The sequence below is a fragment of the Zalophus californianus genome, chromosome 4 (assembly GCF_009762305.2).
Source record: "Zalophus californianus isolate mZalCal1 chromosome 4, mZalCal1.pri.v2, whole genome shotgun sequence".
NCBI lineage: Eukaryota > Metazoa > Chordata > Mammalia > Carnivora > Otariidae > Zalophus > Zalophus californianus.
In genome coordinates, this window is record NC_045598.1 from 182012099 (window position 1) to 182030612 (window position 18514).

At 34.6% G+C, this 18514-nt stretch overlaps 1 protein-coding gene across 12 annotated transcripts in view; it reads left to right on the forward strand.

Annotated features, from left to right (window-relative positions):
* The window catches only part of PHF20L1 (PHD finger protein 20 like 1), a 72912-nt gene that overhangs the window by 33624 nt on the left and 20774 nt on the right, over positions 1 to 18514 (forward strand). For all 12 annotated transcript variants that reach the window (XM_027585244.1, XM_027585390.1, XM_027585463.1 and 9 more), the window contains 6 exons: positions 1079 to 1161; positions 4696 to 4948; positions 7059 to 7247; positions 7499 to 7705; positions 13639 to 13695; positions 14868 to 14975. In XM_027585244.1, the coding sequence (XP_027441045.1) occupies positions 1079 to 1161; positions 4696 to 4948; positions 7059 to 7247; positions 7499 to 7705; positions 13639 to 13695; positions 14868 to 14975 (897 nt within the window). The remainder of the gene's footprint in view (positions 1 to 1078; positions 1162 to 4695; positions 4949 to 7058; positions 7248 to 7498; positions 7706 to 13638; positions 13696 to 14867; positions 14976 to 18514) is intronic.

An 18514-nucleotide genomic window follows, 5' to 3' on the forward strand; every position in this document is an offset into this window, starting at 1 on the left:
TTGCCACGTGGATAGCTTGATGTTACGTGGCATTTGCAGGCACTTTTTTCCTCCTGTTAAGTCTGCTGTAGACTGCTTCAGTAATATAGGTGGTATAATTGTTGTAGTAAGTTCACTGTTATGTCTTTGATTGTTAAAATTACTTCCTTTGAAGCAGAGTTTTTGTGTAACCAACTTTGAAATGACAGAGGTGATTTTTGGTGATCTTTTATGTGCCAGTCGTCATCAGCAAAGACATACTTGTTATACAAGTTTGGCTTCATTGAAGGTATCTGTCAGGTGCTTTGCAAAGAATCTTGACCATGTAAATGCCTTTAATTTATAAATTAAGGCAGAGTTTTAATGTCTTGCAAAGTTATTTTATATACTTCAGATGAAATATTTTGTCTTCTAAAATTGAGAATTGGTGATACACATTGGAGAAAACTGGAATTCCTAAATTATTTCATCATTTGTAGAATGAGGCTGTACTATTAAGCTCAACTGTAGGAAGGGTCTGCCCTTTTTTTCCTGTTAACATAAAACAGACCCATCAGTGTTTTTGGCACTTTTGTCAGAGGATAAGGTACAGTGAGATGTAGGGATAAACCCATAAAGCTTAGGTCAAAAGTTCCAAGTGGAATTAAAAATCGGGAGTTTTTGTTTTTTGTTTTTTTTTAAGCTAATAACAACAACAATAAAATCTTACATTCTAGATGGTTGGAAGGATTTTTCAGATCTTAATATTAACTCTATATTTTGGTTGTACAGACAAAGCCCATGTTATGAGTATTTAAGTAATCTTAGGTTTCTAGACGTTAAGCCATAGACTTTAAAATTTTTACAGACTAAATCTGTATGAGTATGGTTTTTTAATCTTTAGGAGTAATATTTTTCCAGAAAACTAATTGTATAAGCCTCTTTCAAGTTCCGATTTCGTCCCTTACGGGTGTTTGTATTTTTAACAAGCAAACTTTTGAGAATGTTTGCTTCCTATATAGTAAGAAGGATGGGGGATTTCAGCTACTAAAATTTGGGGAAGTTAGAGTGAAAGTCACTAATTTTTCTAATGAGCCATTTCTGTACAATTTTTCTCAAGGTTTGTTGGCATCCAAAGCTGTTGGGGTGGATGGTGCTGACAGAAAGGAAGACTGCACTGAAACAGCTCCAATGCTGGAGCAGGTATGAAACGGTAGCATTTGATTGTTTTCAAGGTTCCCAACTGGAATGGTCACGGAGCTAGAGTATCCACGTAATTGAAATTGCCCTTGTGATCAGATATGGGAATAGGAAGCTAATTAATGGATGATATATTTTTAACTCTGCCTTCTCCCAGGTATACAGATAAACTACAGACTTCGTTAGTGTTTGTTTTCAGTAGACTGGCATTAAAGCCTCTGTCTCCGACATTTGAAGGCCCGGAGACAGGCATCCCAGGGTATAAACTTCCAGCTGGACCACCTTTAACTAGCTTACAAAAAGACCCTTACACAAATACTTTTAATTTGTGAGTTAAAACAGGGTTTTTGACATCTAATAAAGCTTCTTTTGTAAGAAGTTTCTTTTATATTGTAACAGTTGGTGTTGTTAGACTGACTATGTGTTTTATGAATTGATCAATGAGCCATACATTTTTGCTAGGATGTATATTTTAATAACTACAAAAAAAATTTTAAAAAACTATGAAGGGTCTGTCTTTAAACCACCTAATAGAGGAATTTAAAAGCGAAGGTTGCAGTTGCTAGGTTTTGCCTCGGCTACCTTCAGATTCCCACAGTACCTGTACATAATGAACTGTGCATGCTTTTACATTCTCTAAGGGCTTAACTTCTTGGGCACTGTAAGACTATAAGAACACAGTAATAGCCATAAATGGATTTCCTTGGTTCTCCTGTTTTAAAATCTGAGCCTTAATGTAGTTTTAATATATCCTTTTTGTATTAATTTAATTTTCTTTATTAGTAGCCTAATAAAGAAGACTTTAAAATGAGTATCTTTCGCTCTTCTCTATATGCGTTTAAAAAAAAAAAAATAGTCCAAATTTAATTGATATTGTATTGAGTTTTTCAGGGTTATTTTAGGCCTGATTTGATAACAGTGCATTGTTTTGGTGCCTCCATTAATGTTGTATTAAACCAATGGTCTTTTAAATTGATATGTCAGCGAATCATACCTTCTGATTTTCTGTGATCATCAAGCGGTTAAGTCTTTGCCGTTACTGTCAGTATATCAACCAAATTTTAAGTGATTTTTTTTTTTACTCTGTATTACTATATTCAACGTCCCAGATATAACAGTATTTTGTATTTTCACCACTGTTTATGGTATTCTCAGAATGCAATAAATCAGGGACTTGGGTAATAAAATGTTTCTGGAAAATTCATTACAATGTCAATCTTTCATTATGCACAATCCTGCTGCGGTGAATGTGATTGTGAAAATTACTTATTACATGTGGAAGTTAGCGTAAAGGGCAGTGCCCATTTCAGAGATAAGTACAGACAACAATATTCTGAAATTGAGTTTAAAAAAAAAGAAAAAATTGAGTAACTCGGCTGTTTCTATTTGCATAAGTACACATTTTTGAGAGTCCTTGCCAGTTTTGTAACAAAGAGACCAATAATCATTACTGAAAACTTTGTAAATTATTTTAGATTTTTAAGGAACATAAGTGCTGTTCCCTCATTTTTTGTCATTCAGATTGATATCATTGTGAAAATGTTTTGTAACCAAACTCTTAATTTTTATGCTGTTTGCCCTGCTTCAAAGTTAAAAAGCCGAGTTATAAAACTCTCAATTACAAGTATTGGTATCTGCTCCAGACTTAACGGAGAGGTATTGATTGTCACTAACCTCTGTTGTCTTAATGAGTAAAATAATGTCGCTCATGACATAGATTGATAACAGGCCTATAGCCAGAACTTACTGTGCTAATGGATTTCCTTTATTTACACTTTTAAAAAATTCAAAGTGTGGTTTTGAACCCCAATTCTCAGATATTAATTATAGATTATTTAATTGTATTAGGGAATTGTCATGTTATATTTACTTTTGGATAAACACCTGCATTAGATGCATAATTCAGTAAGTTTTTAAAAATGTTAATTTGTCCTTGTTTAGAAGTTAAGCACCTTATCAAGATACTAATTTAAGTTTTACAATCTTGTTTTATAACTTTGTAACTTGAGAGTACTGGATGCTGTAGTGATGTCTCTCACATATGTGAAGATGAACAATAAAATTGTTTATTTACAAGTAATGGCTCTAATTACTTTTCTGGCAACACCTTTTATGATAAGTCTAGGAATCCTTTCCATTTATGGAGTACTTTTTCAAATGATTAATCTGCACTTATACACATGTTTAATGAGTAAATTCAAGAATAGAAATGATGACAACTGAATGAATGGGACACTTGACACCAGCCCTTTTATGTGGTATGTCTGACATGCCATCTATAGGGCATCCAAAGGTGCCCTACTTAATACCAACTGTACACCAAAATTTGAGTGCCTTGTATTTTAGTGGGAACAGAAGGCTGTTTGGTCCCCAGACAATGATCTTTCATATTCCAGAGAACTGCAGACTGCTGACCTGATGGTCACCCCTCACAAAAGATCAGGAAGTAAAAAGGTTTCCTGGGGACAGGCATGTTGTTCATAGTGCTAGCAATTTGATTCTATTTTATAGAGGCCTATCTTAGTATGGATTTTTTTAAAAAAGTGTATCTCCTCTTTTGCTCTCAGATACATGTGTCAGAAAGAGATACAGCATAGGCATTCCCACACCATAGATTGTAAATCCATCCAATGTGGCCATTCTCTGTTGTCTTCGGACACATTCACATCTATTTCTACATAGGTAGGAAATTTTACTGCCAAATGAATAAAGATATCCTTTATGAAAGAACTGACAAAGTTCTAATTTTTTTTTAAAAGTATCAGTTGGCAGGAGGAAGGTAAAAATTCTCATCTAAGAATGCGACGTATTTTGTTTTTAAATCCAATGTTTTTAACTTACACTTGGTTTTACTCCTTGGTTTTTTTTTGTTGTTGTTGTTGTTGTTGCTTGTTTTGTATTGTTTTTTAGTCTTTTAACTCTGTATTGCTGGTGGCTTTGATTTCATGATGCACTATGCTTATGAAACTCTAGCTTTCAGCACTAAAATGAGTTAAAGATAATGTTTCGTTAATTTGGTCATTGTTTTCCTGTTGAGATCTTTCTTTAAAGGGAAACTGTCTACTTAGACCTCTGCATTCAACTTCATAAAAGAGATTGTTTTATAAGAAAACATCTACAAGTCAGAAGCTTAAATGTATTCCTCTACTGCCCTAAAAAACGAAAATGCTGTTTATTTACCTAATTGTTATTAAGGTAGTTGGTAATTATGGTTTTAAATGAGATATATTTCAGTGTAATACTCTGAAAATCTTTGTCCATCAAGATAAAATTTTTTATTCTGAGACTATTAGGAATAATATATTTTTAAATAGTCAAACTTAGACTAAAAGTTGACAGCATCCCTTTAAAGATAGCCTATTCAACTTTTAGTTAATAATTTGTGGGGTTCTTTTTGGTTTTTCATTTGTAATAGAAATGTTATATGTTGCTTAACAATGTTTTTGGATACTAAAGTTGCTTAACAATCAAAATAGAATACAAGAACAAAAATGAAGAAACCAAAATAAAAATATCAATTTTTTATTATTTATTCAGGCGATTTCACCTAAACCTCAAAGTCAGAAAAAAAATGAAGCTGACATTAGCAGTTCTGCCAACACTCAGAAACCTGCACTGTTATCCTCAACTTTGTCTTCAGGGAAGGCTCGCAGCAAGAAATGCAAACATGAATCTGGAGATTCTTCTGGGTGTATAAAACCCCCTAAATCACCACTTTCCCCAGAATTAATACAAGTCGAGGATTTGACGCTTGTATCTCAGCTTTCTTCTTCAGTGATAAATAAAACTAGTGAGCACAGATTTTTAAAAAATAGTTACTTATCCTATAAGATACATTAAAAACAGTTTGATTGTAGTTATATTGTATTTTTATGAAGTTGCTTTTTACAAATTCAAACTTAAGTGGATATGATAGGGAAGGCTTAAAACTATTTCAGGGGCAAAAAGCATATACATTTCTGACTGATTTATTGTACAGAGACTGTAACTGGTTGAGAAACCTTACCATTTAATAACGCAAACTCTTAACTGTAGTTTGGCTATCCTCAATAATAATAATCCAAGCACAATGAGAGGCCTGATTCATTACAAAAAACCAAACCAAAACAAAACAAAGACAGAGAAAGACTCACACTGGATATTTTTTCCTCAACTCCTAAGGCTATTCTTATGGATAGATCTAGTTATTGTCCCCATTTGTCTGTATCCCCCTGCAGTACATTTTATTCATTCTTGTTCTGGGATTTGGAGTACAAATTTCAATTTATTTTTACTAATGAAGGAAGAAGAATGCTTCCTTGATCTTATTTTTAAAGATTTTACTGTTTCAATACCACTAATCTCAGGGTAGTTAACTTAGTAGTCTTTATAAAATAGCCTCCCGTCATGGGTCTGGATATATAAAAGAAGATGACCCTGTGTTTCTCCTGTTAGTTTAGTATTCTAAGTTAGAGACATATGAAAAACCGTTACATGGGAAGGCGCTGGATAAAGAGTTACTTCCCTTTGGCAGTTTATACACCAAGTGAATTAGTATCCTGATTAGTAAATGAATGTGACACATTTTCTTATGAACTCTTCCATATCATATCTTCCACAATGAAAAATGTTGGCATTGAGAAGACTTTTAGCAGTCAGATATAGTCACCTCTTCTTCCATTCAGTTGCCATATTTTCTACCAAACCATATTTTTGAATTTTTGAGCAGGCTTTGGTACTTTTTTGGTTTGGTTTTGTTCTTTTTAATAAATGGGTAGAAAGAATGGGAACAGAAAAGCTCAGTTGTTTCCTCATAAAGCTTCATTTCATTTTGGCATTTATCATGAAATGATGTCATTAGTAGTCACCACAATGTCATGTGACATTGATAAGTATTTTATTTTGAAATTGTTTTGTATTTTGGTATTATAGCCAGTGTTACAGCAATTGAATCTTATTCTTTCATTTTTTTCAATTATCACCATGTCTTTTTTTGTTTTGATTTTTGTAAAATTACTTTTAAATACCCAAAGCATCAACCTCTTTAGACCACTCGTATTTCCTCCTCCTGAGTTAAGATAACATGAGCGTATTGGCCTGTGTAATCCTGCCTATTCTAAATTCTTCCAACATGTTTACATGCCACGTAGAAAGAAGAAAACTAAAGGTTAAAAAAAAAAAAACACAGAAATTTCCAAACTTTTGTGTTACATAGCTAGAAGATGTTTAATTGACCTACCAAGTTAGTTATAAAAAACAAACACATGAGGACAAGAATAGTGTTCTGTTCTTTTAAAGTCCTCATTATTTGCCCGTAAGTACTTCAAGTTGTTTGTGTTCAATTTTTTTTAATGAATCAGGCCCAAACTTATGTTTATAAAAATCCATTTGTGGGAATGAGGGTGGGATAAACTTATTTACGTTAGTTTTATTTTGGCAAGTGAAGCACTAACTCTACAATGCATGTCAGATTTTTGTCACCTATGCCCCCTGCCTTTTTTTCCCTTCGAGTTTCTAGATTTGTAATGTAGCAAAAGGAATATATATATATTTTTTTAATTTTTAAAAAATCTCGGCTGTACAGAGACTATTTTCCCAAAGGAAGAATAACAACTAACACAATGATCTGCAATTAGAGAATTAACTGTAGTCTGTCACTTGGGAAACTACCTGAAATCAATGTTCCATGTTTTTTTTCTTTTGGTTCTGGTAGGCTTTAGATTTTAGAAGTTTTGATTTAACTTTTTGTGAATGAGGGCACAGTTTTTGCCTATGATTACTTTTGGAACATGCTGTTCCTTGTGGATACCTTACAACATCAGAGGGCAGAATTTGAATCATTTTTCCCATTTATCTCCTTAAATATTATAAGATGATCCTGGCATGTGTCTGCTTCGTGAACATTGAAGATCTTTTTCTAGGTTCTCCACAGCCTGTGAACCCCCCTAGACCTTTCAAGCATAGTGAGCGGAGAAGAAGATCTCAGCGCTTAGCCACCTTGCCCATGCCTGATGATTCCGTAGAAAAGGTTTCTCCTCCCTCTCCAGCCACTGATGGGAAAGTATTCTCCATCAGTTCTCAAAATCAGCAAGAGTCTTCAGTACCAGAGGGTAATGTATATTGATTTCCTATAGAACCAAACATAAAAGAGATAAAGATTATGAAAACATTAAGAATTTTCTTCTTTTTCCTTCTTACATCTTTTGGATTTACAAGCACTTGGTTTACTCTACAGATATTTATTGAGTGCCTTCTGTTGTGCCAGGCACTGTTTAACTTAGATAACATTTTAATCCACATTGATATTAACGGAGCCAGTTTATCTGTGTTAATACTCAATTACATTCTTTATTTTGCATAGTGCCTGATGTTGCACATTTGTCACTTGAGAAGCTGGGACCCTGTCTCCCTCTTGACTTAAGTCGTGGTTCAGAAGTTTCAACACCGCTAGCCTCAGATCCCGCTTACCATAATGAATGTCCCAGGGCAGAAAAGGAAGACACACAGATGCTTACAGATCCTTCTTCCAAAGCAATAGCTGATGGAAGAGGAGCTCCAACAGCATCAGGTAAAAAAGATTCATTTTACAAGTAGCTAGGCTTGCAGTTAGAGGGTGTAGACATTTTAATGTTTAATTACATTATTTTAATATATAATTCCTCTTTAGAGATACTTTTATGTAACCTCTATGGGAGATAGGGTTTCTCTGTCAAAAGTTCTTTTGGGAGACCATTTACCATCACCTTCCTTGGACTGACTTCCTGTTTTGTCACTTTAATCAGAGTTCCTTCTTGCTTCTTTCTTATATCCTATTTCAACTAAAAATAGGAATTGTTAGAGCTAGAAATAATTACAGGAGTTCTTGGTTTTGAAGCCAGAAAATATTTAATGGGATCAGAACTTTGGTTTAAGGATTTAATAGAATATAATATTTAAGAAACATATGGCTCAACTTTTAACTGTATACCTTAAATGTACTCCCACATTTGGGGTCAGAATCTCCCAAATTTAAATGTGATTTGTTATACTGTTATTTTGGGAGTCTAATGTGTAAAATCAGCCAATAACATTTGGTTAGTGGATGATTTTATGATACTATAACATACGATAAGGTTACATTGTTTTATTTGGAAGTTTTATAGAAACTTGAGGTTTTAACCTCAACCAAAGAGTATACATGATTTATAAAAAAGGCAAATACTAATTTCAAATGTTCTTCTAGTAAATTACTAATTTGGAGTTAGATGGATGATTGAAGTCTGAATTGAGCCAGAAATGAAGAAAAATGTAAGACTGTTTCTTGATCTGCAGCCTAGAACATTAGGAGTGATTGTTTTAATAGCACCTTCCCTAGAGTCACTTTATTTACCAACTCAACAGATGAAGTATAAAATAGAGCTTGCTCTTTTCTGGTGGTGGCACATACTAAAATAAAATGATTGAAGTAACTTACTTTTTAGATTACTGCCTTTACCTTCTTTCGAAGTAAAAATATAATATTAAATACTCAGTTTTCCACAGTTTGATTTTTACCAATAAAGATTAAAGTTACTTTGTTTCTATATTTTGTTTAGAAAAAAAATCAGTGCCGAAATCTGAAGATTTATAGGTTTTGAAACATTTTTCATTTCCCGAATCTGATCCATTGCCTTTTGACTCCTTTTCCAAGCCCCTTCTATCCATAGGGTAGTTAATTTTTTCTTTTCCCTTTCCCCACAAAATTTTTGAATTACCATTGACTTTTCGAGATATTTTTCCTGATGAAGGTCTTCTCCAGCTCTTTAATAATCTGTAATTTTTTGTGGTATTGGTTATATGAAAAATATGTTAAAGTTATAATTTATATCTTTTGGGGAAATTATTTCATTTGAAAATATTTGTATTTTCTTTAAATATATTTTGTATGTTGTAAAGAAAATATTGTATTCTCTTTAAATATATATAGAAGTAAATATGTATATATTCTAATAGTAATGTGACTGAAACATAGACCAATATAAGCAGCTATATAATAACTAAGAGTGATGTTAGATTGTATATCCTGAAATGTCCAAGTAGTGATTGCATACAGAATGGAAATTCTTGATAGAAATGATTTTGCTTCTAATCAGAGTATTAGCCTAGTCTTTTTTCAGAATTTCTACCATATTTGTGGACATACGGCTAATTATGACTGGGGTGTGGTCCTTGTTTCTCATAATAGTTAAAATGTTTTTGGGGAGAGAGAAGGCACAATATTCTTTTTGTTTCTAAGTCTTGGAAATAACTTTGATAAAGTCACAGTAGTAAGACAGTTTTCTGGAAAAGTGAATGGTAGAGGGTTTAGATTTATAAAATGATAAATTTGTCGATGTGCTGAAGAGTGAGGATCCTCTGTGTGTGATGACGACTGGCAACTTTAATTGCTTAAATCAAGGAAATGCATGGCTTAAATGTTAATTACTGAAAGTCCGTTTATTAGAGGGTTGAACACAGTCACAGTGTTTGAATGTGGCGTGATGGGGATTCTAATTTATTTCTATTACCCCTTTTAATTTTTTATTTTTGGAGAAAGCAGTGGAATTCAGGTCATATTCTAATTGGACACCTTTTTATTAAAACTTTGTGAGCCTGTCTGACTTGCATTGAAACTCTTGAGTGGTTTGCATGCTTTTTTCTCCTAACATTTTTGTTATCTACTTTTCTCAACTGCTTTGCAGTCTTTGTTGGACTTCTCTCTGCTTCCCAAGGACTCTGTACTCATGTACAAAGTACCAGGTGTTTGTTGTTGTTTCTTTTTTTTTTTTCTATAATACATGTGTGTTTGCTTTGCTGGTTGGTGGGTTTCCGTCTTCATTATAAAAGTAAATTTTGTTACCTTTGACTTTTAGAATGTCTGTAGAAAGCGTTATTTACCCGAACTTGTATCAAAGACATTTTCTGGGGTATTTTTGTCAAATTGAAACTCTTGGGGTGTTTAGAATGAGGAGGATGTTGGTCATGAGCTGTAGAATAGTTTAATAGACTTAGGTTTTCATTTTTTGTGTGTCGAAGAGATGTGCACATTGCTGAGTTTAAAAATTGTGGTAAAGGTTTGATGAGGTTATGCAAATTATCATATACACCTGTTCTTTAACAGGTTAAAATTTTATTTTTAATTGTAGAGATAACGAGCTCGCACTAATCCTTCTACATTCTTTTACTGGGAACCATGCCAACATGATGTTAATCGAGGTGAAGAATACTATTGCTGCCCCCATTGCCCAAAGAAATCATTGGTACCCTTGTAAAAATTGATGCCTTTGTTTTCATTTTATTAATAGAGTGCTTTATCTAACAGCCAAGGAGTTTTAAGTGAGGATAGAACCTTAGTTTTGGTACTATCTGGAAATGTTAGCTCATTTGCTCATTTATCTGCTGAATGTATGTGTAACAAACACCGAATTGCTCTTACCTCTTTAAGGAGTTAAAAAGATAAGTAAGCTAAAAAGGTAAGGAAGTGTAGGAAAGGGTGAGCCAGTAATAATCACAGAAGCTCTGACTTGGGGGCTGCTTGCCTGGGCTGTGGCACTGTGCTAGCACTTAATTTTATTTATTTAACTTTATTTTTTTAAAGATTTTATTTATATATTTGACAGAGAGAGAGAAAGACAGTGAGAGAGGAAACACAAGCAGGGGGAGTGGGGGAGAGGGAGAAGCAGGCTTCCCGTGGAGCAGGGAGCCCGATGCGGGGCTCGATCCCAGGACTCTGGGATCATGACCTGAGCCGAAGGCAGACGCTTAATGACTGAGCCACCCAGGCGCCCCATGTGCTAGCACTTTAAATAGATAGGTTTTAGTCCAGTGTCTTACCTCAACTTTGCATTTACTTTTAAAAAGGCTTTTTAAGTGTTTTTCTATTTTTTTTTTTCCCAAAATTCTGCAAAACAAAACTACAACCAGGGACTCCGTAATCTACTTCCACCCCCACACCAAATGTTCATGGCTCCTACAGAGCCTGGGGTTTCCATGGAGAGTCTCAGGGAATAGCCTTGTTTTTAGCCAGAGGAATTACAGATAGTTAGCATACTGGAAGAGGCTTGAGAAATCCCCTGCATTGCTGGGTTTTATGTTGTGTGCAAGCAGATGCTGTGCAGAGACCTCGCTCTCTTTACATAGCTCTGTTTGTTTTTATTGTTCTTTTCTTTGGTTTTTATATTATGTATTGGACTATCGGGTAATATTTTGTTTGAAGAAAGTGTTCTGTTGATAAAATTTAGTTTAAAAATCACTATTCAATAAACTGATATCCTCGTTCCTTGGCTCCCAAATTCCAGCACATGGTGAAAGAAGCATAAGGGAGTGAACTTCTTATAAAACTAAGTTTTTTCTCTCGTTGAATTCTCGAATAGGTCTATTTTATTTTTCTATTTAGGTGTGTTTTTAGAAGTCCTGTCATTGCAGGGATGAATATTTATTTTAATATCCTTATATAAAATGTTGACAACCCTTTGTCAGTCCCTCACTTTTACTTCTGAAATTTATCAGTCAAGAAATCAAAAGGTTTAGGGACCACTGGAACACGTGAAAACTGTATCTAGACCTAGTCCTTTCTGAAAGCACTCTGGGAGTGATTATCTCTGTTGTGTGCTGACCTGTGTTCTGGAGCAGTGAGCAGTTCATAGACGTTTTATGTGTCCTCCAAGTACCTGAGGGATCCCACAGGGTCCAGTGAGTGAAGGCAGCCCAGTAAGGCAGTTTTCCTTTGAATCACCTTGGATTCAGTGCTCCATAGGGTAGGGGATCTGCAAGGCAATAATCACAATCAAGGGCTGCTTCTGAACATGTCTGCTACCACTGAGGACTCAGAAGCCCCTTTCTCATTGTTCCTCTTCTAAATGCCTCATTATTTTCAGGAAAAATGCATCAAATGTGGAATTTTCACGAAGTAATTAGTAGTTAATAAATAGTAACTATTAAAGGAAGTGTTGTGGGATGCCTGGGTGGCTCAATCGGTTAAGCATCTGCCTTCAGCTTAGGCCACAGTCCTGGGATCCTGGAATCGAGCCCCGAGTCAGGCTCCCTGCTCAGCGGGAAGCCTGCTTCTCCCTCTGCCTGCCGCTCCCCCTGCTTGTGCTCTCTCTCTCTCTCTGACAGATAAATAAATAAAATCTTTAAAAAAGAAATAGAAGTAAAAAAAATAAAGGAAATGTTGCATTTATTCAATAGTCTTGATAATATGGAAATTTAAATTAATTATTTAATTATATTTCTCTTTGTGCTGATGTGCCTTTCATTTTTTATTGTGAGAGATTTTTTGTCAGAGGCTATCAATATTCTTACTTAATTTGAAACTTATTAGAGCCTTATTAACATTTAATTCAACTTGAGTGGTATTTTTGTATTTTTATTAAGCTTAAATTATATAAAATATTCTGTATTGGAGTGACTTAAAAATTAACCTTATGAGTGGCTGTATTAAAACGTAATAGACAAGTTGTATTTTAAATGCATTGTAATATTTTTCTTAGATTAAGCTTAGATACACATAAGATATTAGCATTGGAAATGGTTGAGTATGAGTTGAGAAGCTTGGTTAAATGTATGTGTGTCAGCTACACCATTACTGAGGTGTACTGGTTTAAAAAATATATTTTGGACTATTAATAGTACCCAAATGTCATGAAGGTGTATATTTTTAATGTGTTAATGAGCTTTTGTATTTTACGTTTAGATAAAGACCAAAAGTGATTTGTAAAATGATTATATTTTGGCTTTTATCATTACCTAACAACACATTTATGATGGAGTTCAAAAGTACAAGTTTATTTTAGGCAACAGAAATTAAGTATTAGTTTAAAAATTGTATACACATTGTTGAAAACCAATATACTTTAATATTTCATATGGATGACCTGAATAGCATTCACGTTGTCACAGAAGTGGACACATTACATCAGACCTACCACTAGGGTGCATTTCAGCATCTGGATTGCCAAAGGCTGTGGTGCCAGAATAGATTTTTATGGATTGCCCAGTACATTTATCTAACTTTTTAAATGTTTGGACCCGTGTTTATGCTATTTCTAGAAATGGTATAGTCTTCAGTTATTATCACACCACAGAGGAGAATGTGAAAAAAAAAAAGCACTTATTATTTCTCTTACACTGGTCTAGACATTTTATGTATTTTGACTCATATAATACTCGTAACATGAGGTAGAGAGTCACTACTATTAGGGAGATAAGGAAACTGAAGTACAGAGAGATTAAATGGTTTGTTCAAGGCCAAACAGCTATTAGCCGGTAGAACCAGGATTTTAATGTGGGTAGTCTGAAGGAACAAAAATCATTCTTAATTTATCAGTCTTTTGAAGTAAGAAATCCCACTTCTTTGTCACTAGTTCAGGAAATAAAATATGTAGACCTTTAGGAGAAAAGCGTCTTAAGTAGGGTTTTGTGAGCACTTGTAATACAAAACATTGTCCCATAGTTTTAAACCTTTTCTGACTAAACTTACCTATTTTCCCCCCAAACCTGCAGGAATATCGAAAACAGAAAAAAAAGTGAAATTGGAAGAAAAAAGCTCAACAGCATTTGGTATGAACAGAAAGTAATCTTTAAGCAAAAGACTATTGGCTTGGCAGTGGGAGGACATAGTCTGTCCCTTACTTTTTACCTGTTAGTGCTCCTTTAGGTGTAAGTGATCATCTGTTTTAGTATTTATTAGTGTTATTCAGCTCCAGATACATGATTTCTTAAACACATATCTTATGTGTATTTTTTTTGTCAAGGGAGTCTAAGGCTTTCGCTGAGAATTTTGTGGTTTTGAACATCTTTACAGTTACGGCTATTTAAAAATAAGCCACCATTTAATATTAAGACTTAGGGAATGGATGATGAATTAAAATAGTCATTTTTTTTTCAGACTTTCTTCTTTAACCGACTTTATAAAAAATTACTGAATTTTCTGCTTTTTTTTTCTGTCTTCTGTGCTATAATGAACAGTTTTGCAATAATTGATGATAGTCTTAAATAGTCTGTAGATTAGCTCACTGGAGCTTGGGTCCCTGAAGTTGTTTAAATATGTTTGACATATTGTAGGCTACATCATTCTGAGTTGGAGCAATAGTTGAGTATATGTGATGAACCAATTTTAAGTAAAGTACCCTGGGGCGCTGCTTTAACATCCATTCATTTTCTTTAAAGTACATATTTGGGGAAAAAAGCGTATTTTAAAATTTGGGGAAAAATCAGTTTAGTGAAATAAGTTTTTTGCTTTGTGTTCTTCACCTTCATTGTTGTACACACTGGGAAGTATTGGAAGACTGAAGGAATTATTTATGGATTGATTTTATTTTTCCAAAGGAAAAAATTTCATTGAGTTCTTTTTTAAATCTAATATATTTTCTCATTAAATTCTATGTGGAAATACTGAGTTTTCTTAGGTTTTTCTGAAATTGTGGAGTTTATTTCTTGCCACATCAGGGAACTGAGTATATTACTCATTTAAGATTTTAACTACTGTCTGTGTTAACTTCAAGGTGTCAGGAGTTGGGATTTCTCAACACTGCTAATGAAGACCCCCTCTTAGAGCCCAATAAGCTAATCAGGAGTTCCAGACTCATGACAGGAACAGTTTAATTGAATCCATCCACTGGGCAGGTGACTGGAATAGCTGATTAAAACATAAATGCTGCTTTTAGGTTAACCACAGAACAACAACTCGGGATTGGTCATGATGGCTAACTTGGGTCACTTGTGTCGTTTAGGTAAGAGAAAAGAGAAGGATAAGGAGAGAAAAGAGAAGAAAGACAAAGATCATTACAAACCAAAACAGAAGAAGAAAAAGAAAAAGAAAAAGAAATCCAAGCAGCATGGTAAGTATGCTAAAATGGTGATTCCTGTTTTTTAAAATTCTCAGATTCTTTCAGTTTTTCTGTGCATTCCACCAAAGTGAAGACAGGGTAAGATCCCCATTTCGTCGAGAACTGAAAGAGTGCTTGTAGCTTTTCCTTGTCCTGCTGATTTAGAAAATATGCAACTTTGTTTACTATAGTCTGTAAATTAATCCATCTGTACACTAATTGTTGCAGCCGATTAGAGACTTTCATTTCCATCATCATGGTGGATTGGATACCCTTGTCAGGTGTGCTTCCCCTACTGAAGGAATTCTTTTCAGTCTAGAATTACAGTCCCTTGAAGTAGCTTTCAAAAATGAGGATGAAATAAAGGTATTTTTAGAAGAACTTGAAAAAGAAAATGATTTTTTATCAGTACCCCGTCTAAAGGATATCCTTGTCCGGTACTTGAAGGCTGAAGGAGAACAATGACAAAGGCAGGTTTGAGATGCCAGAAGAAAGGATGAGCAAAGAAAATGTAAATATGTGGATAAGTCTGAACATTGATTATATAAATCATTTTGATTTGTGGGGAAAAACAAAATGGCAGAGCACAAAAATATGTGACCGTTGTAATAGCTTGTAAATTAAGAGAGGCATGCTTGTATTTCAGTGTTTTTCAGGTCTTGTATTGTTGTGGAAGAGCAAAAGAAATACATTGCTTTTAGGCTCTAACAAGTTAAATCTGCCTTGTAGAATTTCTAACATGAATCCTAAAAATGGAAGCTTAGGGTATAATTTCCAAAATAGACGGTAAGAAAATGTAATGAAAAAACCATCCAAAAGAAGGTGGATACAAAGAGAAAAACATAGAAAAGAAGAAAAATACAAATTAAAAAATAAGGTGGTAGAAATCCAAATATATCTGTAATTATAGTAAGAGATTATCATAATTGATTTAAAAAATCCAGTTACAGGTTATTTTCAACAGATAAATCTAAATATAAGGATGGAGAGGACAGAGCAATGTTGAAAAATAAAAGCATGGAAAAAAATGTGAGCAAATACAAACCAAAAGGAAAGTTGGAGTAGATGTATTTATATCAAATAAAATAGTCATTAAGGGAAAATCATTCCTAGAGATAGGCTAATGTATAATGATAAAGGTTCAACTCACTTTATAAGTTCCTAGATGCAAAATTAAAAAAAATTTTTTTGAGAAAATGTGCATGAGCGGGGGAGGGGAGGGACAGAGGGAGAGGGAAAGGGAGAGAAAGACTCCTAAGCAGGCTCACCGCAGAGCTCGATCTCATGACCCTGAGATCATGACCTGAGCTGAAATCAAGAGTTGGACGCTTAACTGACTGAGCCACCCAGGTTCCCCTAAAATTTTTAAATTTTATAACTGAATAAATTCACAGTATCTTTCTTAGTAATTAGTAAATTAACAAAACTCAAAAATATTCTGTAAGGATAGGAAAGGTGGCAGCAGCACCCGTGATCTCACAGACCTCTCACGGACACTGAACTCAGCAGCTGCAGAGCAGACAGTTTTCTCAGATGCAAACGTGCCAAAATTGCACGATGCCACCCTAAGCAAATCTCAACACATTGTAAAGATTGCGATAATGCAGACTATAGTTTCTGACTGCAGTATAGTTAAATCAATATTAAAAAGATAAATAGAAAAACCCCATATGTTTGGAAATCATACCACTCATTTTTAAATAATTCATGGATCAGAAAACAGTACCAAAGGGAAGGTAAAGATTGATTTATTTGAGAGAGAGAGAGAGAAAGAGAGCACGCACACGTGAGCCAGGAGGGAGGGGCAGAAGGAGAGGGAGAGAGAATCTCAAACAGACTCCATGCGCAACGCAGAGCCGATGGTGGGGCTCGATCTCATAACCCTGAGATCGTGACCTGAGCCGACACCAAGAGTTGGGCATTTAACCAACTGAGCCAGTACCAGAGGGAAGGTAAATAAGATATTAAAAAATACATACCAAAACTTGAGAATGTAGTTAAAATGCCACTTTTATAAGAAGAGTATGCATTGCCATACATACTTATATTAGAAAAGAAGGCTGAAAATCAGCTAAATCTCCAGCTTAAGAAGTTAGAAATGAGGAAGCTCAAAAAAAGTAGAAGTAAATAATAAACGTATGAGTAGAAATTAGTGAACAAAAAAATATACTAGAAAGAAATAAAAAATGCCAAAATTAATTTTTTTAGAAAACTAATAAAATCAAATGTCTGGGAACACTGGTTAAGGAAAAAAGACAAAATGCACAAATAGTATTAGGAACTAAAGAGAATATGACTAGAGACGTTCCATATATAAAAAGAAGAAAAATATAAACAACTTTATGCCACTGATCTTGAGAGGTTAGATGAACATACGGACATTTGCCAGACACCAGACTCACTCAGGAAGAAGGTACAAACCTGAATACTCTTCAAACCTGGAAGGAAATTTAATTAGTATTTTAAAATCTTGTCACAAAGAAAAGTCCTGCCCCCAAAAGTTTCTGCGGCCAAGTTTTACCAAACACTGACGGAGTAGATTATGCCAAACTTAAATCATTTCAGAATTTAGAAAAAGAGCGAACACTCCTGCAGTGGGAAGGATGATGTCCCTCAAAAATACATGTCCAACTTCCAACCCTTGTACCTGTGAATTTAGATCCCATTTAGAAATGGGATCTTTGCCGATGTGATTAAAAATGAGATCATCTGGGAGTAAAGTGGACCCTAAGGCCAATGGCTAGTATCTTGGGAGGGAGAGGGTGATTTGGAGCCCACAGGGGAGAATGCCATGTGGGGGCCCTGGCCATGATTCGAGTGCTGCATTGCAAGCCAAGGCTCTCAAGCCACCAGCCACTGCAAGAGGCAAGGAAGGATTTGCCCCTTGAGACTCGGCCTGTTGACACCTAATTTTGGACTTTTTGCCTTCAGAACTATGGGAAAATAAACTTCTGTTGTTTTAATCCACCAGATTTGTGGTGATTTGTTGGAGCAGCCCTAGGAAACTAATGCAACTCCAGATTCATTTTAGATTATTTAAATAACTTTGCTCAAAATCAGAAGAGAACAGTATGGGAAAGGACAGTCATAGGCTTTTCTCATTTATGGACATAGATACAGAACCCATAAATAAGTGTTACAGAATTAAATCCAGTGATGCTTTAAAACATAGGACCACAGAGGGTTGGAATGCAAAGTTGGTTTGACATTAGAAAATCAGGGGCCCCTGGGTGGCTCAGTCTGGAGAGCAGGCGATTCTTGATCTTGGGGTTGTGAGTTTGAGCCCCACATTGAGGGTAGAGATTTTTTAATTAAAAAAAAAAAAATTACTTGAAAAAATCAGTGAAACTCACCACAGTAACAGATGAAGGACAATAAACATTACTTTCCGTATATATGTACAAAAATCATTTGATACATCCATTCTTCCTTACATTTAGAAAAAAACATTATGACTAGCTGATTATAAAACCTTTCTTAGAAACAAAGAAGGACTAGAGCATGGGAGACAATTCATGTTCACTGGTTAGTAGATTGAATATTGAAAAGAT